Source organism: Opisthocomus hoazin, chromosome 25 (assembly GCF_030867145.1).
Source record: "Opisthocomus hoazin isolate bOpiHoa1 chromosome 25, bOpiHoa1.hap1, whole genome shotgun sequence".
In the NCBI taxonomy this organism is placed as follows: domain Eukaryota; kingdom Metazoa; phylum Chordata; class Aves; order Opisthocomiformes; family Opisthocomidae; genus Opisthocomus; species Opisthocomus hoazin.
This window is the reverse complement of record NC_134438.1, coordinates 9332615-9358209: the sequence shown is the minus strand read 5'-3', so window position 1 is coordinate 9358209 and position 25595 is coordinate 9332615. Positions and strand designations below refer to the sequence as shown.

The 25595-nt window shown below is 62.4% G+C and overlaps 1 protein-coding gene across 1 annotated transcript in view; it reads right to left on the bottom strand.

Annotated features, from left to right (window-relative positions):
- Positions 1-25395, bottom strand: part of MAPKAPK2 (MAPK activated protein kinase 2) — a 29203-nt gene extending 3808 nt beyond the window's left edge. Inside the window, exons 1-3 of the mRNA XM_075443119.1 lie at positions 25138-25395; positions 2140-2279; positions 400-464 (exon numbers count right to left, since the gene is read on the bottom strand). Of these exons, the coding sequence (XP_075299234.1) occupies positions 400-464; positions 2140-2279; positions 25138-25380 (448 nt within the window). The 5' untranslated portion in view covers positions 25381-25395. The remainder of the gene's footprint in view (positions 1-399; positions 465-2139; positions 2280-25137) is intronic.
- Positions 25396-25595: the final 200 nt, after the last annotated feature.

The following is a 25595-nucleotide window of genomic DNA, read 5'->3' as shown; positions in this document are numbered from 1 at the left end:
GGACGAGGGGGCAACGGGCTCGGGGTTTGGGTTGTGTGGATGCTTTTCCCAGCCACGGGAGCAGAGGGGATGAGACTGATGAGCTCTGTGAGAACCACACGACCTGGTCTCTGTGTTTTGGAGGGGGGTGGGTGCTGCTGAAGGTCACTGAAGCTCCTGCCTGTGCTGGAGTGGGATGGACAAAGCCTGGGGAGCAGCTGAGAAAACACCCCCTAACCTTGCTCTCAAGTGAGTGTGAAAAGCAGGGCCACTTGCACCCACGTTTCTCATTCCCCAAGAGCAAAACCCTGCTGGGGATTCGCAGGAGTGGTTGATGGAATGAACTGGACCAGGGATAACTCCTACGAACAGCAAGAAACAGCCCAAAGATGAAACCCCAGGTCCCCACAGGCTCCATACCCCGTTCTGTGAAGGCCTGGTCTCCCCGGTCCTGAATTCGGCTGAAGAGCTCCCCGCCGTCCAAGCTGGAAGAGAAGCGGGCGGCGTCAGACGCTGCGGTGCCCGTCTCGCGCCCCAGGGCAGGCGGTACCGAAACCTCTGACGCTCAGCAAGAAACGAAGCCCTTCCCCATCCCACTCCTCGAGTCGGTGCTTCTGGGGCACGGGGCGTCTGAGAGCCTCCCCCTTCCCAAAACGAGCAGGGCCGAGGCTTCGCGCGGGCAGCGGAGATGGCGGGTGCGAGCGGACGTGGTCTCCCCACCAGCCCACAGAAACACATTTACAGTAAAGACAGTGAGCGTGGCTCGAACGTGGCGAGCGCACTCCCGGCACGCCTGGCCTCATTTAGCTCCCCAGGCAACCACCTCGCCGGTGTGCTGAGCCCGTGCAGAGGTGCTGAGCAAAGCCCACGGCACGGGCGAGGTGTCAGCAGCAGTGACATGGGCTCGCTGATGGGACGGGGGGGGCACAGACTGAACCCCGCTGCAGCAGAGCAAGCTCTCGCGTGAGGGGTTGGAGAGGAACAGTGGAAATCTCGGCATGGTTCCTCCCAGCCAAAAGCTCCTGAGGCAGCCTAAGGAAAAGCCTGGCTCCCAGAGAGATCAGGAGTGAGATGGGGGACAACTCTCCACGAGAACAGGGATAACAGCGCTTCCTCTCCCCGCCTTATCCAACGCGAGCAGAAATGGCTCCTGGCTTTCCCAGCGCAGACGGCATCTCCAGCCGGCACCCGTGACGTTCGCTGGACGTCTGCAACACAGACAGCAGCCGCCGGGGCCGAGCAGACACAGTGGGCTCACGCTGGAAGTCGAACGGTGCCTGGTGACGGGCGTCGCACCCAGAGCATCCCTCGGACAGCGGGGAGCCACCGCAGAGCCACGCTGCAGGGAGCTGCTGTCGCCCTGGGGACGCGTTTCCTACCACTCAGCTACTGCTTTCTTCCCACACAACCAGATGCACTGCAGAAAACTTTCCCGTCCCCGGGTGCCCAGCGTCCCGGCGCGGTTCTCAGAAGCCTCTTCCCACGCCAGAGCTGCTCGGGCGGCTGCCATGCCGCCCGCCCCGGCGCTGCTCGCTGCGCTCCTCGCACCCGCTGCCCCCCCAGGCAACCGACCGGCTTGCCAGAGGAGAGGTTTTGGCAAGGAAGCTGCATCAAATCACAGCTGCGGTTGGGATGTGGTTTCAATACTTTCCCCTTCATTCCTCCTCCTCCCCAGGTTATATCAAACATCTACCCGAATCAGAATCGCTCAACGGCTGCTGCGAGAGGCGCAGCGGCGTTGGTAGCTGCGTCGGCTCGGCTCGGCTGCCCAGCAGACCCCGCCGCAGGCTGCTGGGGTGCCAGGAACCCGCCGACTACCCCGACTTCCCATGGCCAAAGCGAGTTTGGTTATGACCCATCTGCAGCGAGAACCACAGGCCTGAAGCCTCCTGACAGCCGAGCGAGTTCTCAGAATGACTCAGAGCCAGCGCGGCTCCCGCCGTCCCTCCAGTGCCAGCCGTGCAGCACCTCTTCCAGGGCGAGCATCCCTACGGCTCGCGGGCTGCATCCCCCAGCGCAGCATCTCCCTGGGGACCCCAGCACCCCGACAGCGGCGCAGGAAGGGGCTCACTCCGCTTTCGGCGTCACCCCACCGCCCCGCAGGGCTGCGGCTGCTCCGGCGGGGAGAGCCCACCCGCAGCGGTGCCGCCGGGGACTCACCACTCCATGACGATGAGCAGACACTTCCTCCCCTGGTAGAGGTTCTCGTAGACGTCCATGATGCGGACGATGTGGGCGCACTGCGATGCCCTCCAGTGCAGCTCCACTTCCCTGCGGGCCTTCGGGCAGTCCTGCAGCATCTGCGAGAGAAGCGAGACCCCGTCAGCCCCGAGCCCCCTGGGAGAGCCAGGCCACGACACCCAGCCAGCACAGCACCCACCCGGAGAGGATGCAGGGGCAAAGGCCAAGCGCGGGTGCTCTCGGCATCGAGGCGAGCTCCGGCGCGCTTTGTGCAATGCCTCCATCCCCATCTAGCGGGAAGAGCACGAAGCCGCTCACGCTCGTAAACTTCTTGCCCTCCCTTCCAAGGCTGGTAAATGCTTATCCCAGCTGCCTGCTACCTCCTTGCCCCTCTGAGATGCCCACCCGGTGCCCAACCAGCTTGTGCCACCAGCCAACAAGACGTCCTACTGCATTTATCAACAAGCTTCCGCACGCTGGTACCTACACCAGTGCACCCCTGGGTGCCGCCGAGCACCCTCGCTCTCCCCTTCGCAGCCCCCCGGCACCACTGCCCACCCATCACCTCCCGTACATCAGCCTCCCGAGCAGGACCCTCCCGCTCTGTGCCTGTACATGCGGGCCAGGCTCCAAAGCACCCTCACCACGGCCTCGGAGGCCACCAGCACCCAGCCACGGGTGCCTGGGGAGGGGACGAAGCAAACAGCCAGATGTTCCCGACACAGCAGCTTTGCTCACAAGCAGCAGCGGCTCTTCAGCGAGGCCCTCGCCCTTCCCAGAGAGAACTCAGTTCCCAGGTGCAGGAAGGATTTGCTCATCTGTCACAGACTATTAATTACCATGTTTGTCAGGATAAACAACCAGCCTTAATTATTATACTCCTAAATATAGAGCAACGAATGCGTCTATCTTGAGCGTAGTTTATTTTCCTTCCTGTCCCAGCAGCTCTTGGGGCCGGGCTCGGCGCAACGTCCCGGAGCAGGTCTGCACCTCGGTGCAGCAGCGGGCAGGGGCACGTGGAAACGCTTTCCACCCCCCCGTGCATCGGCAGCAAACAGCGGGTTCGGTCATTTTACCAAGTGACACAGAAATGTGCTTCTCGCCCCTCTGCCCTCTCCCAGCCGAGCTCCCGGGGCTGCTCGGTGAAGAAGAGCACCCAGCCGGTGAGCGGAGGAGCATCAGCCCCTGGGATGCTTCACTGACCTGGCAGGACCCAAAATGGTGCCCAGTGCACGGCACGGACCCCTCTGCCGCGGGGGGGTTCCCCAGGAACGAGGGTTATCGCTTGCTGCAGCCCCAGCCGCCGCACACTGCCCGCTTATAAACGAAACGCACGCTGACGGCGCCCGCGCGAGCCCCGGCAGAGTAGCGGCCATTCGCCTTCCTGCCCTCTGCCACCGGGGAAGGGACAAAGAGGACTCACCCCTTGGCCACCCACCACGACTACGTGGGGTCTGGAACCCCGTTCTGTGGGGTTTGGTCACCCCTCTCCCACCCCCTCGGCTCTCCGGCTTCCCGGGGCGGAGGAAACCCGTGCCGGCAGCCGGGGCGTGGGGTGGCTTCTGGCATCGAACCTTCTGGAAGCTCAGTGAAGACCTCACCCTTCGCACAACCCTTCGACACCATCTGCAGCGACAGCGGTGGGGCAGCAGGAAGATGGGGCAGGAGGCCAGACAGCCCCCCCCTCCTTTATTGCTTAATCACCCTGAAAGCCGGATCCTGCCGACGCCGAGAGCCAGCGCCGCGCCAGCCCCCCAGCACCCGCGCGGGCAGGGAAGGGGCCTGGAGAAAAGCTTGGTTATTTGCAGCTCGGCTCCGAGCAGCCTGGCGTGGGGAGCCAGGAAGCTGAATGGAAAAAAAAAAATAACCCAACAACAGCATTTGTAATTATGTGCTGGGAAAATTGAGCAGCAGGAAGCCGACGGTCAACATCATTCTGCACAAGAGACACAGGAGATGTACGGAAATACACATCCAATTTTGAGAGGTCATTCCGAGCGGTTTTTAAAGGAGCTTAATTATGTTTTCAATGAACCGGGAGGCAGCAGCCTCCATTACCTGTACCAGCACGGCCCTGACGTTTGCTTTTGTGCTCGGGCACCCGCGGGCGAGCGAAGAGCTGCCCCAGCGCTGCCAGCCGCAGCACCAGCCGGCGGGGATGGCGAGGGGACGGCGAGGCTGCTGGCCCGGCTGCGGGAGGAGCAGATTAAACCTCGTTAAGGGAATGATTTGGGTCTATTTAGGAACAGTTCTTGGCAGGTGACAGCGGCGTGATGGGGAGCTGGAGGGGAGCGGCAATGAGGCTGCGTGGGGAAGGCCATTACCGCGGCAGGGGGATGCAGCGGGGACGTGGCGATGCCCAGACCACGACAGAAGCAACCCACGTCACCCGCCGCACCCGCACAACCTCCGACCTGCCCTCGGCACCGAGCACCGGCTCCCTGCACCCTGAGCAGCCGGGGACGTGCCCAGCACGGCGCAGGGGTGGGAAGCACCATCTGGTCCTGGTCCAGGCAGGGCGAGGGCAGCGCTTCCACCAGTTTCTCACCGGTTTCTCTGAAGCTCCTGCAGCCAACAACTTTCCCTCCTGCTCCGTCCCGTGCTCCGTGGCTGCAGTCAGCGGTGAAATGACCAGGCTGATGTCCTGGAGTGACAGGCATTGCTCCGGTCATGGGAACTCCTCAGTGAATGTATTTCGGGGGGTGTGGTGACACCACCCAGGTCCCTAATTTAGCTCTGGTATCCAGGGCAGCCCACGGCTCCAGCAAGATTTATATTTCTTGGCTTGCAACGAGGAGGCTGGGACGTGAAAACGCACCTCGTGTTTCCCTGCGGTTCAGCAAGGGTGACCTGCCCCCAGCCCAGCCCAGCGGAGGGTACCCCCCCTGGGGACACCGTCCCCTCCCACCGGCCTCTGAAGCGGGAGATGTTGCAACCACAGTCATCTGGAGCACAACCAGAGCCAACCCTGTGCAGGGGGGAGATGGCAGCAGCTGGACAACGCGCCGGAAACCCCCGGCCGCCCGCAGCTGCTCTCAGTTCAGCTTTTCCACCTCTGTTTTCTCCTGTCCCCCTCCCAGGGGAGGGCTCCTTGCAGATCAAACTCTTCACCGATTCAAACGGGAAGCTTTGTGCTACCCACTTGCTCTCGCCGGGGCAGCAGCCGAGCCCGGCAGCCCGGGCACCGCGGCGGGCAGTAACCAGATCCCCGGGTTACACAAGCGTCCCCGGGACAGGGCGCGAGGGCAGCGCTGCGGAGGGGACTCGGCCACCACCTCCGAGCAACACCGGGCTTCATGCACAGAGTCGCCGCGCGCGTTTCCCTTAACTGGGGTTAGGGGATTTAGATCACAGAATCACAGAATAGTAGGGGTTGGAAGGGACCTCTGTGGGTCATCTAGTCCAACCCTCCTGCTGAAGCAGGGTCACCTACAGCAGGCTGCACAGGACCTTGTCCAGGCGGGGCTGGAATATCTCCAGAGAAGGAGACTCCACAGCCTCCCTGGGCAGCCTGGGCCAGGGCTCCGGCACCCTCAGAGGGAAGAAGTTCTTCCTCATCTTCAGCTGGAGCTTCCTCTGCTTCAGTTTGTGCCCGTTGCCCCTTGTCCTGTCATTGGGCACCACTGAAAAGAGCTGAAAAGATGGTAGCTCTGCCAGCAGCACTGGTCTCCGAGCCTCTTCCCATCCTCAGAGAGCATCTCTGCATCCAGGTGTCCCTTTGTCACCGCGGGGGACAGGGGACAGCGAGGGGAGCCGTGCCACCCCATGGCCCTGCACTGTCCCATCTCCGCTTCCCACAGGAACGGAGGGAGAGCAGGGAAAGGGCCGCTCCACCCTCACCGTAATTAGGGAGGAAACTCAGCTTTCTGCCGCACACCAGCTCTCCTCGCAGCAGCTCGACACCTCCAAGATTTCGGCAGACGGCGCTTGCTGCCATCCCGCGCCTTGGCTCAGCCCAGCACCCCCGGGAACACTACACGCTGCGACGGGAATTAGCTACGTGCAACGCTAAACACACGCATCAGCTTGGCGAAAACCCTCGAGCTGAGGGTCCCGAAGCTGGCCCCGCCGGCAGACGGCACAGCCCCAGCCCCGATGGGCTCGGGACCCCCGGCAGCGAAAGCTCCTCCTGAGGTCCACCTCGTCCTGGGGTCCACCTCGTCCTGGGGTCCACCTCCTCCTGGGGTCCCAGAGCAGCTTTGGGCTTTTCACCACCTTTGAAAGACGAACCCAGCAGCAGCTCCTGAAAACAAAGCAGCTCACCGGGGCGTCTGCAGGGGGACGGCACCCGCCCAGCAAACCCAAACCCGGGCGAGCTGCCTCCGCGGTGCGAGGAACAGGGCTGCAAAACCGAGCGGGCTCCAGCCAGCCCTGCCACTCCCTGCGGTCACCAAAAAGGAGCTTCAGCTCCAGTGAAAGGGCCCTGTCGTGTTTGCTCGGCCCCCCGTTGAGCTGAACTCCCCCCCATCGTCTCACGGCGAGCCCAGTGCAGGCGGGTGGGTGCCAGGAAGGAAGGAAGATGCCAGAGAAAACAAGGAGGCTGGAGCCGCCCCTGCTCCCGTCCTCAGGCACCGCTGACTCAGCCTCGACGCCTCCTCCCGGGATGCTGCGCCGTGAATCACGGCGGGTCCGGGTTCGCCAAGGAAGCTCCCTCCTCCGCTGGCACGGCAGGAGGTCCCAAGCGACGCCATCCCGCTGTCCCACTGCTACTCGCGTGGGTGCCACCACAGCCACAGGCAGTGCAGCCCCTCGGCGAGCCATGACAACATGCAGTCCTCGCTCAGATTGGCAAAACGTCCCTGCTCAAGAGCTTGCAAGGGCAAACTCACCTCCCACGAGTGACTTCCATGAAAACCGAGGACCAGGCACGTAGCGGCACACCAAGCTGCTCACGCTCCAGGGCTGCCCCGCTCCGCCCTGGCTCCACGCTCACCCTGGGCACCCCAGCCCCTCTTGCAGGCAGGCTGGTTTTCTTCCTGCGTGGGTTTCGATCCCAGCCCACCCACCTGGGCTCCCCGCCGAGCGGCACACGCTGCACGCCTTGCCCGTCCCTCCGACGGCCTCCTGCCACGGGAGCTTGCTCCCGTGAGCTCCCCTCGGGTTCCATCTGCACCACGGGGGCTGAAATCAACTGTTCTTAAGTTGTAATAAAAATAAACCTCCGGTGAAGAGAGGCAGGCTGTCACCCTCCCACGTTATCAGCAGGGAGGCAGAGCAGAGGTTCCCCTGCCTGTGCTGCACACACAGGCTCTGGATTTCCCTGACTGGGCTAGCACGGGGCAAAGAACATTTTTTTCCTAATAAAGCAAAAGGGTTTCTCTTCAAAGGATTTGCCTCTCCTAATCTTTCCACGCAAACCTGCTGCCAACGGGCGTCAGCTGCTGAAGGCGTTTGCAGAGCTGGATGCTTCGCACACGCTGTTCCCACCCCGCAGCGCCGGGAAGGCAAAGCCCCCCCGCCCCCGCGCCCACCCGATGGGGCACCTGGACCCAGCTGATCACCTCCCATGGGGTTTTCTTCTGCCTTTAACGTCAGCACACTTGGGGAGCCCGCAGGTAATCGCCCCACAGACCCGGAGCTGCCCCAGCCTCTGCTGGAGACGGTCTGGGGGCAGCAAGCAGCAGACCAGCATGGAAGCAGCAAAGCTTCACTCCACTTTTACTGCTTATTAACTACAGAAGGGAAAAACTCAGGGGTCCCCAAGCCTGCAAGAGGAATGACGTTACCAAACGCAGGGAAATTCATGGTTCAATCACGACGCAGTAACGACAACACGCGCAGCTCAGGAAGCTTCCCCCACACCATCGTGGCTTCGATAAACCCCATCCCCACCGCGCGCATCCACCACGACCGGAGGCAACGGGACTGTCCTAAGCTGGGGGTCGCTTCTGCTCTGCCCGCGCACACAGAGCCGTCCACAGTCCCTGCCTGAAGAGCTTCCAGCCCCAACAGATTGGGCAAAAGCTTCATCCTCACGTTCATTTTACCCGGGGAAAGGCAGAGAGGCGAGGCGATGAGTCCGGAGGAGGAGCTGTGCGGGGTCCCGCAGCGTCCTGCCCGGGGTCACTGCTCACAAGGGGGGCTGCTGCTCCCCGATGGGCCCGGTTTCATCCGAGCCTCGCGGTTTGCAAGGCAGGGCAGGACCAGCCACCAGCTCCCGGCCTTCTGGAGGGCTGCTGCCTGCTGCCGTCGGCGCCCGGGCAGATCACAGAATCACAGAATGTTTGGGGTTGGAAGGGACCTCTGTGGGTCATCTAGTCCAACCCTCCTGCCGAAGCAGGGTCACCTACAGCAGGCTGTAGAGGACCTTGTCCAGGCGGGTCTGGAATATCTGCAGAGAAGGAGACTCCACAACCTCCCTGGGCAGCCTGTTCCTTGCCCATTCAAGGCAGGACACGAGCGTGGCCGCTTCCACGCTTCATCCCCCACCGCCGTGAACCAGAGGTCATCCTCCACATTCACTTGTCTCAGGGAAGATGGAGAGTTTGGAAAAAAAATCAGCCCAACAACAGAGAATTATCCAGACTAGAAAGTACTACACATGGGGAGTGAGCCCGGAGACGCAACGCAGGCCGAGCGAGCGCGAACCGACGCACACGCCCGAGCTGCTCGGCCGCATTCTCCGAGCGTGAATTCTCGGAGCGCCCGGAGGGAGGCCCGGAGCCTTCCCACCTTCCCACCGCGCAGCCGGAGGCAAGCAGCGAGCCGGGCACCGAGGGGCTGCGTGTGCGAGGGGCGAGCCAAGCACCCACCCGCAGCAGCCAGCGCGGGCGCAGATTTCGCAGCCGGCGGCCGCGTCCCTGCTCCTGCGGGTGGTTTTGCAACGGGGCAGAGATGGAAACGGGGCGAGGGACCAGGCTGCTGTTGCACGGTCCTTTCACAAGCAGACCCGCCGCACCGCTCGCCCGCAGCGCTTGCGCAACCCCCCGTGCCCCGCGCGCTGCCAGCTCCCCTGCCCGCAGCTCCCACCGGGGGATGCTCAGGACCCCCCTGCCCCACAGCCCCCCGCTCCCCAGGGCATCTGCCGAGCGTCTCCTCGCCCGGCTCTTCCCCGCGACAGATGCAGCAGCTATTCAGCCCTTTCAGGCTGCAACAAAAGCCTCTCCAGGCACACAAAGGCAAAGAGCAGCAGAGAGGCCTGGGCTTAAAGAAGAGCCACCTGCCAGGGGTCCGTACCCCCCCCCTCAATCAGGGTGCTGCCCCCCGGCCAGCCCCACGCTGCAGAGTCCATTTCCCCGCAACAAGAATAATCTGGGCAAGCTGGTTTCAAGGAGATGAAGCTCCGAAGCGGGTACCCAGGAGCAGTGCCCTGGATGCCAAGGGAAGAGCCACCAGCACGGCGGGGACATCGGGGACGAGGGCGCGGGGAGGGGACGGGGAGGCAGAGGCTGGGAGGGGGCTGCAGAACTCCTGGAAAAAGTCAAAGCAGGTAAATGGGAACAAGGCAGCAGCACGAAGCGTCCCCGCTGACTCACGGCATCAGCAGCAGGCTGGAGCTCATGTTTAGTAAAGAGAAATAAATAGTTTCAGCCTCGCTTAGCTGAGAGAAACAAATTTAGGGACCTAATTCAGTTCCAGGTTTCTGTTTTGGGATCATCCCCTTCTCCCTGCACATCAGAAGCAGCTCCGGGGTTTGGGGACCCACCCGATGCTCGTCTCTCCCAGAGGCACCGGGGCTCTCAGCCCCAGCGTTAACCACAGTTAGCGAGGCCCCCGTGTCCTGCCCCACGGCGGGATGCCCCGGAGCTCCCGGGGAGCAGCCCCGGCTGGAGCAGCGGAGCCGCCATCCCGGCCAGGACCTCCTCCCGAACCCAACTGGGAGGGAGGGGGTCATCCCAGTCAAAATGCCCCAACCCAGCCCGTCCCTTCCCACGGGCGTCCGAGATGTCGCTTCCCACCAGGAGCCACTGCGGTGCCGGGCTTGGAGGTCTGAGTGGGGACAGGAGGGAGCTGCTCCAGGGTGGGGGGATACCCAGGGACCCCTCTCTGCAAACCCAGCACCGCATCCCCCCGCAAGGCCCTGACGCCAGGCAGCTGCCGGGCCCTTTTATCCGCCCAGTACAAAGCGAAAGGGAAATAAGAAACCCCGGGAAGAGCAGATATCGCCACGTGAGACACGGCCGTGGCGAGCGGATCTGCTCCACGCACAGCCCCTTCGCTGGCAGCTCCTTGCAAAGCTCCGGGGCCGGGGTCCCCTCCTCCTTCCGACCCCTTCCCAAGCCCCGTCCCCTGCCAGATTTCCTACCAGAGCTGCCAAGCTCCCGAACGGAAAAGTGTACATAAGCGCTTTATGATAGGAAGTGGTTGATATTTGCAGGCGTGATTAATACAGAAGTAAACACCAACGTCAACCATTAACTCAGCGCTGACCCGTGCCCTTTGCACTTCCCTCCCGCAGGCACAGCTTGAAAAAAAAACCCCTAAAAACCCCTTATCGCCGCCCCGGCACGCTCGCTGCCGCCTCCGCCAGCCCTCCGCACCGCGGCCGGGGCTCTCCCTCGCACGTCGGACGGACAGACGGACGGACGGAGCGGCTCAGCCTCCGCCGGGCAGCCCACAGGCAGCCCCGGGCACTGGAAGCATCTCTGTGGGTGCCCGGCTCCATCAGCCTCCCCGCCACCCCGGGGCAGCCCTGCCTGACCCCACCGCTGTTACCTCCAGGCCCAGGGACAGCCCTGGGGGCATTCCCCACGCCCACGTCCCAGAACCGCTTTTATTCTTTGATTTTCAGACAAGTGCATCCATTCCCTAGGTTGAAGCTGGAAGGGATTCAGAGGAGAGGCTCGGCCGCCCAGACCCACGCCTGGAAGCGGAGGAGCCGCGGAGCCCTGCAGAAGCCCCACCAACACCCGCCGCTCCCCGGCAGCCCAGCCCCACGCTCCCGGCCTTGCCCTCTGCCCAAAAATGGAGTTTCTCAGGGCTCAGCCCTGGGGCAGAACCTCATCGTGGGACAGACGGGTGGCTGCCACCCCCTCCCAGCCCAGCGATCCCCCCTGCCGCCTTTCAACACAGATCCTAGAGCAGCGTAAATGAATACATATTAAAATATATCTATTTGAAGAAGGAAAAAAAACAAACCAAACCAAACCACAAAGCCGGGTGGAGGCCACCCGCTCTGGAAGCGCCCTGCACCGCCGGCAGCGACACGGCCTCGGGATGCGGTTCCTCCACCAGCGCCGAGCCTGGGGAGGGATTCATCGATGTGCCCTCGAAGCTCGGTGACGACAGCACGTTTCACACCGCTCTGCCCTCTCCTCGGCTGGGTGGTGAGCAGAGTTTGACCCTTGCCACGGGCTCTGTCACCGGCAGGGCACAGCAAACACCTCCCCAAGGCGAAGCCGGGGACGCACAGCCCAGGCGCGGTACCCCAGGTCACCCCGGAGGTGACGAGTCCCCGGGTGCAGGGGCAGGACACGAAGGCGACAGCTCTGCCCCTGCCAGGGCTGCCGAGAGGAGCATCCCCCCGGACCCACGACGCCAAACCCTGGAGGCTGCTGCGCGGTGCCAGCCTGGGGCGATGCCATCGCTTGCACCCGCGCTGGGCACGATGGGCAGAGCGGGCTGGCGGCTGCCAGGACCTCGGGGCTGGAACAACCGCTCTTCCCCGCACCAGCCCACCAGCCCCCGCGCCGGGTGGCCGCCGCTTTTGTTGCCAGCGGGGTTTGTTCCACGCAGGGGAAGGCCGGGACGGGAGCGACGCGAGGATTTCGTAACGCGCCTTTGTCCGCACGGGCACGCGGCGAGGCAGGGGCCCCACGGCCACCAACCGCCCTCCTCCCGGCACCGCTCCTCCACCTCCCGCACGGCAAAACGGGTTGGAAAACCTCCAGCGCGGGCAAGAGCCCACCCCGGGGATGGAGGGTGCTCCAGCATATTTGGGGTCTGCAGCCGACCCACTGCAAGGTGTGTAATGAGAAGAGACGCTGACGAAGGGGCAGAGGGAGCGCGGGGAGGATTGTGGCTCGTGGGGTGATTCAGCGTACGCATCGCCCACTGCCCTCTCACTCCTCCTCCATCCCCAAACGCCCCGGGCAGAGCCACTCACCGAGAGCCAGGGCTGCTCGTGGCTCTCGCTTGCCGCGGCCATCCCGCCCCGGCAAGGCTTTCTCTATGTCCCAGGCTGCTCTCCTCCTCCTCCTCCCACAGCATGGCTGTCACGCATCCCCAGCACCGAGCAGGACCTGCAGAAGAGCTGGTGGCACCACCCTTTTGCCACCAACCCAAGCAACACTCCAGACTCGAGACCCAACACTGCCCACGGTCACGCGCTCCTGCTCCACTACCACGGCAGGACGCATCTTAGGGGAAATCCTGGACCTCAAAGCAATGCGATGAAAGGCCAAGACCCTCCTGCCGCCCCACAAGCCGGGGGAGCTCAGCCCCTCGGCCTCGGACCTTCTTCCCTCCGCACCAGCCATCCTTCAACTCTTTCAGCCGGGAGGAAAACACAGTTGTGTTTCTATTTAAAAAAAAAAGCCCTTCCTCGCACCCTGCTGGCACCTCATTAAAGCTCTCGGGACACGGTGGCTATTCTTAGCTCCCTCCGGGCTTTCAGCAGCCCCCAGAGCCCCCCCGGCACCTGCTGGCAGCAGCCGCCCGGCCGCCGAGCCCCAGAGGTCTGGAGAAGCCCGGAGGGAGCCCAGACCGCGAGCGTCCCGGTCAGCGCCGCAACCTCAAAATGCCTCGGCCACCACGCGTGCAGAGCTCCTGGCGAGGCACCTCCGCAAATGCCACCAGAGGAGCAACGCTCCCCTGGGTGCTACCACGAGGGACAGAATCACAGAACCTCAGAATGGCAGGGGTTGGAAGGGTCCTCTGTGGGTCACCCAGCCCAACCCCCTGCCCAAGCAGGGTCACCCAGAGCAGGCTGCACAGCACCGCGGCCAGGCGGGGCTGGAATATCTCCAGAGAAGGAGACTCCACAGCCCCTCTGGGCAGCCTGGGCCAGGGCTCCGTCACCCTCAGAGGGAAGAAGTTCTTCCTCATCTTCAGCTGGAGCTTCCTCTGCTTCAGTTTGTGCCCGTTGCCCCTTGTCCTGTCGCTGGGCACCACTGAACAGAGTCTGGCCCCGTCCTCCTGACCCCCACCCTGCAGATATTTGTAAGTTATATTTGTAAGGACACGCCGGTCTCCCGCGCCCTCTCCCGCACAGAGCTCCTGCCCAGCGGGCAGCAGCGCAGGGCCAGGGCTGCACAGCAGAGGTTTTATACCCTTGCAGCTTTTCCACGTACAGCAAAACCACGCGCGCCCTGGGAAAGCGTCGCTGATCTCCTCACGGATGCCCAGCACCCCGCCGCTAGACCAGCGGGCTCCCTGATCTCCCACCAGACAGCAAGCGCTCTGGACACGTTTTGCCTGTTAGATTAGAACAAAAAGGGGATAAAAGGATAAAAGCAGGGACATATAAACAAGCTAACAAAAACCCCTACCCCTACAGCTACTGCTGCTCTCCTGGCAGGCCAGGCTGATCATCTCAGGCATTCCCATACCCAGCCTTGAAAAATGGACCTCAGGGGACAGGCAGCCTTACAGACCCCGGGCAGGACCGACCGGGGCCCCGGCAGCCCTGGGCATGGGGTGGGCAGGGGGAAGCTGCTCGCTCTCTCCGGGCTGCCCAGGGGCTCCCATGTCCCGCTCTGTACGGATTTAAGCTTTTTCAGTCCCGCTTATTCACGCACAGGGCTTAGGGCCGGGGGGAGGCCGGCCTTTGGGTGGCTCGGCCGCCCGCCCGCGGGCTCCAGCAGCCCCCACGTTTCCCCGCTGCAGCCCCTGCAGCAAACTGGAGCAGGCTGGTAAGCGACGGTGCTGACGTTGCCTCCAGCCCTGCGGCCCTGCAGATCCCGGAGCAACGCCTCGAGCCCGCAGAGCCTCCGATTCCTAAGCCAGAGAGAGAAATTCAGTCTCCACCGGCCCGTACGAACACCACACCCCCGCTGCGTTACCCCCGTCTCCCCCGCAATGACGTTTAAGGCTCTTTCCAAGGCTGCTGGGAGGGTTTGGATCTGAGGTGGGTACAAGTTCCAGGTGGTCATTGCTGGCTGGGAGTGAAGTCACCAAAACTCTCGAGGCATCACCACCACATCCCAGTCGGACCCTTCTTCCAGTGACTTTAGCCTGGTTGTTTCACTGCTGTCTTTGGGGACAAAGCAACGTGACAGGCGTGTTTTGGTAAAAGCCAGAGCTGTCTGACCCGCCGAGCACAGGCTGCCCTTACTGCCAGAGCCCGGCAAAACCGAGATCACCGGCCAGAAATTCCCCTTGCTCTCGTTAGCTGGACCCTGCAGGGCTCGAGCCCTCCCTCCCCTCCAGTGCTTGAGGTGAAGCCCAGAAACAGGAACATCAGCGTAAGCACCCTGCACGCTGAGGCCCACGGAGAACATCCTCACCTTCGACCAACCCCTCCAGCCTGCGGCGGGGGGCACGGGGCGCAGCCCGGCTCCAAAGCTCCCGGGAAGCAGCTCCAGCTCCCAGCCCTCCCACCCCACAGGGGCCGGAGCTGCTGCTCAGCAGCACGCAGAGACCACGTTTTAATCCGTTCATAAACTCCTCAGCATCTTCCTCACCCAGGCTTCATCAGCCCAGCGTTTGCACCCTTCACGACATGTGCCTGAGGCCAGGCTGGTCACCTTCAGAGGCGAGGAGCTGGGGAATAGGAGCACCAGGACAATTCCAAACCCCCCTGGGACCTGGAGCAGTGCCCTGCTGAACCCACCACCCACAGAGCATCTTCCCTCCCAGCAGGGACCTGCTCTGTATCAGCACCTCTTCCTCACAACAAAAGATACCGGGAGATTCTACCCCAAAGTGGAATAAGCAGAGCGGGAGGGGACACAGGGAGGGAGATGTCAGCAGTTCCGCTCTGACATGAACGCACGGACCCTTACACTGGGACCAGGGTCGGTTCCTTGCTGGGAAAAGCACTGAGGACAAAAGCAAAGCCCTCAGCAAGACTCTGCCGAGCTCCTGGGCCAGCAAGCGGGAAGATGTCCTCGCTGGGAGCCCATGCACGTGCCCAGCTGAGGGCTGCTACACCCCTGGGCTCCCCAAAACAGCCGTGCCCCCACACCGGCACTGCTCTGCCCACGGCATGGGAGGGATCCACCAAAAACACCAGACTGGCAGCTCCGATGACGTCCAGGAGATAACCCCGGTTTAGGGCTCCTGGCCAGCCCGCCCTTCCCAGCACCGCGGCACGGCCACTTACGCAAGAGCCGCTCAGCAGTCTGCCCAGCGCCATGGGCAGCGAGGCTGCGAAACGGCTGCGGAGGAAGCGGGAGCCACACCGGAGCCCGGCCGGGACCGGGCCGGCCGGAGGAGGCTGCTCCAGGCGACGGGGCTCCCGCAGCCCGGCCGTACCCGAACGCAGCCCTACGGGAGCTGCGGGCCAGCGAGCACAGCCCCGGCCTTTCTGTTAGAACAAGTGAAAATACAACGTGTTCACAGAATCACAGAATGGCAGGGGTTGGCAGGGCCCTCTGTGGGTCACCCAGCCCAACCCCCTGCCCAAGCAGGGTCACCCAGAGCAGGGGGCACAGCACCGCGGCCAGGCGGGGCTGGAATATCTCCAGAGAAGGAGACTCCACAGCCTCCCTGGGCAGCCTGGGCCAGGGCTCCGGCACCCTCAGAGGGAAGAAGTTCTTCCTCGGGTTCAGCTGGAGCTTTCTCTGCTTCAGTTTGTGCCTGTTGCCCCTTGTCCTGTCGCTGGGCACCACTGCAAAGAGTCTGGCCCCGTCCTCCTGACCCCCACCCTGCAGATATTTAGAGGCATTTCTAAGGTCCCCTCGCAGCCTTCTCTTCTCCAGGCTGAACAAGCCCAACTCCCTCAGCCTCTCCTCGTAGGAGAGATGCTCCAGTCCCCTCCTCATCCTCGTAGCCCTCCGCTGGACTCTCTCCAGTAGCTCCTCATCTTTCTGGAACTGGGGAGCCCAGAACTGGACACAGTGCTCCAGATGGGGCCTCACCAGGGCAGTGCAGAGGGGAAGGAGAACCTCCCTGACCTGCTGCCCACACTCCTCCTAATGCACCCCAGGATCCCATTGGCTTTCTTGGCACCCAGGGCACGCTGCTGGCTCATGGTCAACCTGTCGTCCACCAGGACACCCAGGTCCCTCTCCACAGAGCTGCTCTCCAGCAGGTCCACCCCAAGCCTGTACTGATGCATGGGGTTGTTCCTCCCCAGGTGCAGGACTCTGCCCTTGCCCTTGCTGAGCCTCATCAGGTTCCTCTCTGCCCAGCTTTCCAGCCTGTCCAGGTCTCGCTGAATGGCAGCACAGCCTGCTGGTGTTAAAACTGTTCTGAAGCAGTCTTCAACACTGAGCTGGCAGATGCAATCAGGCTGTCATTACTACGGGAAATAAAACCATATCCCTGTTACCAGATCAGCATCCTTCTGCTTTTTATTTATTTTTTTAAAGTAGGCTGAGGATAACACACATACTTTCAGGTTTGTTCGGATCTGACCACATCTGCTTTCCCCCCCCCCGAGATGCCCAGGATGCCATCCCCGCTTCCGAGCAGCACCGCTTGGACCCGGCTCCCACCCACACCCACGGGCGCGAGAAGCGACGAGCTGCAGCCACCGGAATTGCGGGCTGACGGGGTGCGCTGCCAGATTTCCACAGCAGCCCCAGCTCGTGTTCCAGCCGCATTTCCCTGAAAACACACATTTGGCAGGAGGACCAAGGAGCCTTGCGAGAGGCTGCCCCGGCTCAGCGCCACGTACCAGGGCCAGAGGACGCCGGGAGGACAGCAGACGGGGAGAGCGGCCGCTCCGCTTCCGAACACCCAGCAGAAGATGCTCCCACCCGTGTCTGCCCCACGGCGACCCGGGAGGTGCCATACCCCTTGGGACAGGGGCATCGCAGAGCCCTGACCCCCTGCTACACAGATTTAGCCGGTTCCAGCGCGAGAGGCGAGTGGCGACGACAACCCCAAGCCCAATTTAACCCCCTCTTCTGGGGCCAGCAGAGCTGGGGGGCTGAGCTCAAGAGGAGCATCCACAGGAGCTAGCTGCAGCCAGGGGCATGCAAAACGAGGCAGCAAAGTTGATGATGATGATGAAGGAAACAAGCCCACCCCTCCACTGATCCCAGATCCATAGCCCAAACCGGGTAAGGGTATCCAGCAAAAGCTGAGCTGCAAAGCCCCAGCCTGGCTGGGCGCCCCAGGAACATTCAGATCCGCGTTTGCATTTTGAACTTTATCTCTGGTTTAGGCTGCAGCTCGCTGGACAGCCAGGCACACAATCACATGCAGCCCTGACGCCAGCGGCTCAAATAATCTCATTACATACGACGGCGAACGCTGCGCCAGCCGCAGACCGCTTGAGCCAAGGTGCTCACCTGCCCTCTCCCTTCGGAGAGCGTACGTTGTCGCGGCAAAGCAGCGTCCCCACGTCAGGCCCTAATTCCCGGGAAGACGCTGTCATCCTCCCCAGCAGCGTCAGACCAAGGACGCAGCCACAGTGGAGCTCCACGTGCTCCCTGCGGTGCTCAGAGAGGAGCCGCACTGGTTCCCCGTCCTGCATCCCCCTCCTGATGGCAGGTACCACCCCAACACCCTCCAAATGACAAATTTATGGCTCACAGCATCTCCGGCAAAGCTCGCCTTCCATAGAATCAATCACAGAATCACGGAATGGTTGGGGTTGGCAGGGCCCTCTGGGGGTCACCCAGCCCAACCCCCTGCCCAAGCAGGGTCACCCAGAGCAGCTGCACAGCACCGCGTCCAGGCGGGGCTGGAATATCTCCAGAGAAGGAGACTCCACAGCCTCCCTGGGCAGCCTGGGCCAGGGCTCCGTCACCCTCAGAGGGAAGAAGTTCTTCCTCATCTTCAGCTGGAGCTTCCTCTGCTTCAGTTTGTGCCCGTTGCCCCTTGTCCTGTCGCTGGGCACCACTGGAAAGAGTCTGGCCCCATCCTCTTGACACCCACATCCAGGTCCTCTCAGGTCAGGGGGATCTACCAGCCCTCACGGCCGTCAGTCCCATCCCAAGGCCACGAAGGAAACAGCGAGTTAATGCAACCATTAAACCTGCCGGTCAGTCTAATCCTTACCTCAAAGTAAGATCTTAAAAGGCTGAAATCTTTGAAAGGACTCAGCCACGAGGTACAAAGAAACGACAGCTTAAAAGGCTGTTAAAGCCCTCTGCATTCAGACTCGCTCTCGCGTGCCCTGCTCTAACCCCCCGCACCGCTCCCCGTCCTCCTCCGTCGGGAACCGGCCGCGGAGACGAGAGCCCTCTCCAAAACGAGCCTCTGGCCACCGGTCACGCACACAGTCCTCATACCAGCCAGAGCTGAAAGGAAAATACATTTTAGCATCCTGCAGCCAAGAAAGACGAGGAGCATTCACAGAGGGGCTGGCGGCCACGTTCAGCGGGATAGGGGTCTTAGGGGCTTTTAAAACCCAACACCATTGTCACCACCAGAGATGACCACGATGCTCGACGACCACGCTGAAACGCTGACCCAACGTGACTGCCCGGGCTCGAGACAGGTTTCTTGGGCAGCGGTCAGGTAAAGCGGTGGTGGAGGGATGGCCCCGCTCCTCACGGATCCACCCCCCAAATCCTCCCTCCTCCTTGACCCTGCAAGCTCAGCCGAGCCCCGAAGACCCTCTCCCAATTCCCGTCTCGCCCCTGCTGCCGTCACCCCTGCCCGCACAGGGGAGCGGAGCTGCACGGCCCGGGGCTGCCCAACGCGGGGCCCCCCGATGCGGCAGCCGCCCTGGCCCGCTGCAGACAGCCCCGGCGCGCGGAGGGCAGGCAGCGCGTTATTCTTGGAAACCAGGAGGTGAGGTCATGCAGCCTGAATGCTGCGACTTGAGGCCAGTTGTGCTTGGAGAGGAGCCTGGCTCCGGCAGCGGGGCCGTCGGCGCAGCGGGAAGCCGGTTACGCTCGGAGCTGGCTTGCAGGGGGAAAGGGTTTCGTCGTGGAGGAGGGTTCTTCCCTCCCAGGCTCTCAGCAGAGAGTGCGAACCCCAGCAAAGGGTTTAAAATAGCATCAGCTACTGCCTCTGCGGCAAGGCCCTCGGACCACCCCAGTGTGGGGCACGTGAGCCCACCGGGAAAGCTCAGGAGATGCCAAAGCCGGAGCCACGCTGCTCCCCACGCCGCAGGGACTGCAGAACGGCCGCTCCTCTGGCTGCCTCCCACGTACCCGCACCGCCCCGCATCGCCCGTCAAGGGCTCAACCATCCCTTTGGATCCCAGAGCACATCCCGGGAGGAGCACATCCCGGAGGGTTCTGGGAGGAGACAAGTCACCAACTCACTCTTCCAGGCTTCCCAGGCAGGAATTTTCTGGGAGTTTTCATCACCTGCATGTCCCCATCACCCAGCAAACACGTTAGGAGACCTGGCTCTCACTCTGCACAGCTTCAAATTATTATTCCTACACTGCTTTAATGCTTTGGGGGAGGCAACACGCGCCTGGCAGAGCTCAGCGCCCGGCTCCACCGCTCGCTCCCCGGAGACAGAGCCGGCACCCCGCAGAAAAACGCTGGCCCCGACGTCGGGCGTTCCCGACGCGCGCGCTGGCAGATGGCGGAAACCTCGCCGAAGGCCAGCGGGAATGACAAAATGACCGTTCTACCTGGCCGTGTTTGGCTGTTCGATCAGGCACACGGGGGCTGTGCTTTCATCCTGCAGGACGGGAAGGGTTCACCACGAAGCCAGCAGCCCGGCTCCTAAGCCCGGTACCGCTGCCGACGGGCTGCGAGGCCTTCAGTAAATCACTGCACCTCAGTTCCCCACCTCTGCAAACGCGGGAAACGCCGATCTTCTTTTGCAAGACCTCTGGCTGATGGCACTAGATTATTATTAAGAGGAAGAACCTCGTCACTTCCTGAGCATGTGCCAAAGCAAAAACCAAGGCCCTGCTCCCAGGCCGTTATCAGTCCATCTCAGTCGTAGGTTTGACTGCTCAGAACACGTCATCCATTTAGAAGAGACCATGGCAAATCCTAAATTGTGTTTAAACAAACTCAGACCCCAAGCCAGTAGTCTCCTTTGGTCAATGAGATAATAAACCACTGCCTTGGAAGAGTCCCAGGGATATCGCTACACTTCCCACAGCTTTTCAACCATGCCTTGCACAGAAGGCCACAGCAAAGGCTTTTCTGGTTATACAAAATACACGGTAGAATCTAAAAAAGAAATCTCTCCCCACTGAGAGAGGAGCAGAAGTACAGCAGGCACACAGCGAGCTGTTTCCCATGAGCATGAGCTCAGGATCTTCTTCTGCTCCACCATTTGGGGTTGTTTTTCCAGTTGGATATTCTGGGAGACAAAGCATTTGATCTCACACAGGAAACAGGGTGCTTTGCTCCTCTCAACGTCCCTGGAAAGAACCCCAGCCACGACGGCAGAGAGAGCACGAGGCCACCACCTACACGAACCCGCTCGTCCGCAGAGCTGCTCAGTTACCAGCTACGAGACGCCCGCCCCACTTCCACGACAGGCACCTTACAAGAATAACAAACCACAGAAGTACCGGGTTCCTTCCTCCTTCTGCATCGGAGGAACCATCGCTCACGGATCATCTGATGAGGCCGAGAGAGTTTCACAAACATGCCCTGAAGCACCGAGGATGCTCCCGAAACGGGGCTGCCGGAGAGGGGCTGGCTTGCGAGCACTCTCCACGGCCGTGCGAAGCTCTTCCACCCAAAGGGAGAGGCGAGGAATTCCTGCTTTGAAGCTGGGGTTAGGGCTGAGGTTTGTTAATTTGATTTAAAGGGAACCTGCCCCACGCAGAGCTCCGCCAAGCAATGCGTATGACAGAGAAAGAAACTCGCCACGCAGCACTGCTGCCGCCCGCTCTCCGGTCTGGTTTACGGGCGATTTCCACGCTGACTGACGAGAGCCAGCCATCAGCCCAGTACCTTGCCTGAAGATTTGCCTTAAAATTGGAATTTGCAGTAGGCGAGACAGACCTCGCGCCGGCCCCACCGTCGCAGCCTGCGTCACTAATGCCAACAGCCTGACCACAACGAACAACGCCAAGCCAGGTCAGCCCTGACCTACATACAGCAGGCTTTACAGAAATTACAAGCCTGATTTTGCCTAATAATAAATCACACCAAGGCAGAAGGAAGAAAGGGGTAAGAAACCACTCAGACCTCGCATTTCAGTTCCATTCGTCACCTCTCCGTGGACTTTACGCTCCCACCCCGCAGTCAATCACCTTGCATCAAACAGGGTCAAGTCACGGGTGACTGGGACCATCGGTGGCCGGCCGGCGCTGGCACCCACTCCGAGGGCTCCGGCTGCCCGGCAGCTCCGGGCTGAATGCGGGATGGGAGCACCCATGTGCTAAATCTTTATCTGGAAATAGCTCTGGCCAACGGCTCACCTGCTTCCCACCAGAGAATGCAGGGGTGCCACACTTCAGCTATTGCTCGATACCAAAAAATTAAATAAAAAATTAAATAAAATTTAATAAATTGGCCCCAATAAACTTAATTACTCTTTTCAGTGGTGCCCAGCGACAGGACAAGGGGCAACGGGCACAAACTGAAGCAGAGGAAGCTCCAGCTGAACACAAGGAAGAACTTCTTCCCTCTGAGGGTGACGGAGCCCTGGCCCAGGGAGGTTGTGGAGTCTCCTTCTCTGGAGATATTCCAGCCCCGCCTGGCCGCGGTGCTGTGCAGCCTGCTCTGGGTGACCCTGCTTGGGCAGGGGCTTGGGCTGGGTGACCCACAGAGGGCCCTGCCAACCCCGACCATTCTGTGATTCTGTAAAATTGGAGGTGGGGAAACAAGCAAAATAAACAATGATGATCTATAAGAAAAGTCAAGGAACATCTCCTGTGTTCACCTCAGTACAGCACAGCAAATAAAACTGCCATCCATCACCTCGCACACAACACCGTTTCATTTAATGATGCCTCTCTGCCACGGACAATTGCACTGGAAGGAGGAGGAAATCAGCTGTAACATTTTCACTGCTGCTGGAACAGTGTTGCGAAGCTCACACTCTCCCACATCCCCAAAAAGTTCTCCCAAGCAAAGCGACCCTCAGCCAAACCCTAACCTAAACGCTCCTCTGGGTTGGGGAAAAAGAGCTTTACCAATTTTAACAGCTGCTCAGGATCCCAGAGGAAGCACACGGTAACCAGCAGGCACCGTTAGCGTCGGGGAGGGACACAGCCGTCTCCCTCCCGAGGAGGACTGCGCTACTCTACAAGATTTTGGAGCAGTAAATGCAAAGAGCAGTGTTCCAAACGGAAAGGTTTGCTGCGCACCCAGATTTTAGCTGCGGCTTGTGGCGACGCGCCAGCGGGATTCTTTCAAGCACCGAGCCATGACAGCTCGACGGAATCACTTCTGCGGATCCCGCGTTAGGTCATCTTTCCCCGCCGATGCGGCCCATGAGTAATTCGGATCCAAACACTTCTCTGCGGGTCTCGGACAGGGACGTCCACCCGGCCGCGTGCCAGCGGAGGGGATGAAGTCAGCTCGCGTCACACCCAGGGCAGCCACCGCCGCCGACTTGGGGCTCGGCACTTCAGCCCAAACATCACAACCGAGTAACCCAGGCCTGGAGCCCGCGCTCACCGGGGCAAGGCGGCCACGCGCCGGCTCGTCCCAAAGCACAAGCTCACGGCGTTGCAGCGTTCCAGGGGCTGGAAGGAATCACTTACAGCGGCAGCTGTGCCGCTCTGGAAAGCCAGCGCCGCGTCCAGCCGGCAGAAGAGGCCAGGGCAGGGGCCAGAGCGAAGACAACCAACACTTTTCCAAAATAGAGCTCCGGCGTCACAGAATATCACAGAATATCACAGAATAGTAGGGGTTGGAAGGGACCTCTGTGGGTCATCTAGTCCAACCCCCCTGCCCAAGCAGGGTCACCCAGAGCAGGCTGCACAGGACCTTGTCCAGGCGGGGCTGGAATATCTCCAGAGAAGGAGACTCCACAGCCTCCCTGGGCAGCCTGGGCCAGGGCTCCGTCACCCTCAGAGGGAAGAAGTTCTTCCTCATGTTCAGACGGAACTTCCTGTGCCTCAGTTTGTGCCCATTGCCCCTTGTCCTGTCACTGGGCACCACTGAAAAGAGCTTGGCCCCATCCTCCTGACACCCACCCTTCAGATATTTGTAGGCATTTATAAGGTCCCCTCGCAGCCTTCTCTTCTTCAGGCTGAACAAGCCCAGTTCCCTCAACCTCTCCTCGTAGGGGAGATGCTCCAGTCCCCTCACCATCCTTGTAGCCCTTGTAGTAGGCGTGCGTCGAACACACCTCACCCTCCGAGAGCCGCGCAGACACTGTGCACCCACCTTCCCACACCTCGACGCGCAGCCCTGCGCTCCCAGAGGCTTTCCAAGGCGGCCGAGGAACCAAGACGGCTCGAGGGAGCAAACCCTGACCCCATGCGCTGCACCGTGCGCCGGCACGGGCAGGGTAACGGCACGAAGCCCAGGCCCCAACCGTCCCGGTCGCGTTGGGACAGAGGAGCGGCCGGCGCTGGGCCTGCCCTGTCACCCTTCCCCTTTCGGGGTGCAAAGGGGAAGCGCAGGAATCCGCGCCTGAACGACTCGAGTCGGCTACCGCAGCGCGGCGGAGCCCGTCTGTCACAACAGAAGCGGATTTCACCAATTCCCAACCCAAACGAGATGACAGTACACGTCGTCCCGGAGTACGGCGCGGCGCTTGAGCAACGCCTGCGTTTCTGAGGGAAAAGTCACACTTTTATCGTTTGACTGACACCCCCCCCAGCCGTAACCACAGACGCCTGGCACTGTCCCTCGCCGACCCCCACGGCCAGACTCGTGCCTCCAGAGTTCATCCATTCCTCCGCTCAGGTTGGGGACCCCAGACACCAGCAGATGGGCAGCCCCGAGCACAGGAGAGGTGGGGGCCACGGACTGAGGTGGGGGGGGGTTTCCAGCCTTCGCAGTTCTCCAGGTAACGCCGAGGCTGTGAACAGTTCACATGTGGGCACGCGTGGCATCGCTGCTACAGAACACGGCGCCTGTGCCCATGTCACCCAGCGCCGCGCTCGGGGTGCCGTGAACCCATTCAAACTTCCCAAAGCCCCTCCGGCGGGGGGGACGCGCGCCCCGCTTCCCCCGAAAACCTCGTGCCAACGCAGGGGAACCGTCACATCACCTCGCGGGGGCCAAAACCCCCCTCGGCAGCCGCCATTGACCCACGCGTCTTCCGAACAGAACCAAGCGACGGACAAGGGGGCAAACAACACTGACATGTCCCCCGGCCGAAGCGGGACAGCTGCTCGGCGTCACCCACCGTCGGCACAGCCAGAGCCTGGAGAGACCGGCCACCGAGCAGGGACACCGGGAGCTGCCGGCCCTGATGCCGAGCGCTATGAGCGGGGAACCCCGCGACTTGGGACAGGAACCCCGCCATTTGGGATGAGAATCCTGCGACTTGGGACGGGGACCCCGCCATTTGGGATGGGGACACCTGCGACTTGGGATGGGGACCCCTGCGACTTGGGACGGGGACCCCCGTGACGGGGACCCCTGCCATTTGGGACGGGGGCACCTGTGACTTGGGATGGGGACCCTCACGACGGGGACCCCTGCCACTTGGGACGGGGACCCCGCCGGGTGACACCGGCCGGGCCGAGGGCTCCTCTCCCCTCCGGATCCCCCCCTCGACCTCGTTTCGCTTCCTTTCACACGAGAAAACCTTGGCGAGGGGCTCTTCATGGGGAAAAGAAAAATGCCGGCAAGCATGGCGGGGCCGGGCGGGCAGCAGCGGCTCCTTTGTCCCGGCCGCCCCGCCGCCCGCCCCGCTCCCGGTTACCGGTTACCGCTGCCCGTCCCGCCGTGCCCGACCCCCCCTCCGGGACCCCCCCCCGCCCCACAGCACACATCCTCCATCACTGTCAGCCCTGCCCGCTCCTCCTGCCCCTTCCGCGGCCCGACGGCGGGGCGGGGGCCACCCGGAGCCGCCCGCCGGGCCCCGGTTCCCCCCGCCCCGGGGCAGCCCCGGTTGGTGGGGGAGCCCCCCCCGCCCCCGTACCTTGAGAGCGAACTTCTCCCCGCTCCTCTTGCTGAAGATCTCCAAAACTTTCCCGTTGATCCCCAGCCCCAGCACTTGCGTGGTGACCTTGTAGTCGTCCGTGATGGCATTCTTCCGGATCTGCAGGCCGCCCCTCCCCGGGACCGCCGGCGGCCCGAGCGGCGGGGGGGGGGCGGCGGGCGGCGGCGGCGGCTGCGGCGGCGGCGGGGGGGGGAAGGCGGCGGGGGGGGCCCCGGGGAGCATGGCGGGGCGGCGGGCGGGCCGCGGCGGGCGGGCGGGCTGCGGGACGGCGGAGGCCGGGGAGGGGGGAATGGCGGGGGGCGGGGGGGGGTGAAGCAGCGCCGCCGCCGCCTCCCCCCGCCGGTGCGCCCCGGCCCCGAGACCAGCGATCGCTCCGGTGCGGCGGCGGCGGCGGCTCCTCCTCCTCCTCCTCCTCCTCTTCCTCCTCCCGGGCCGGC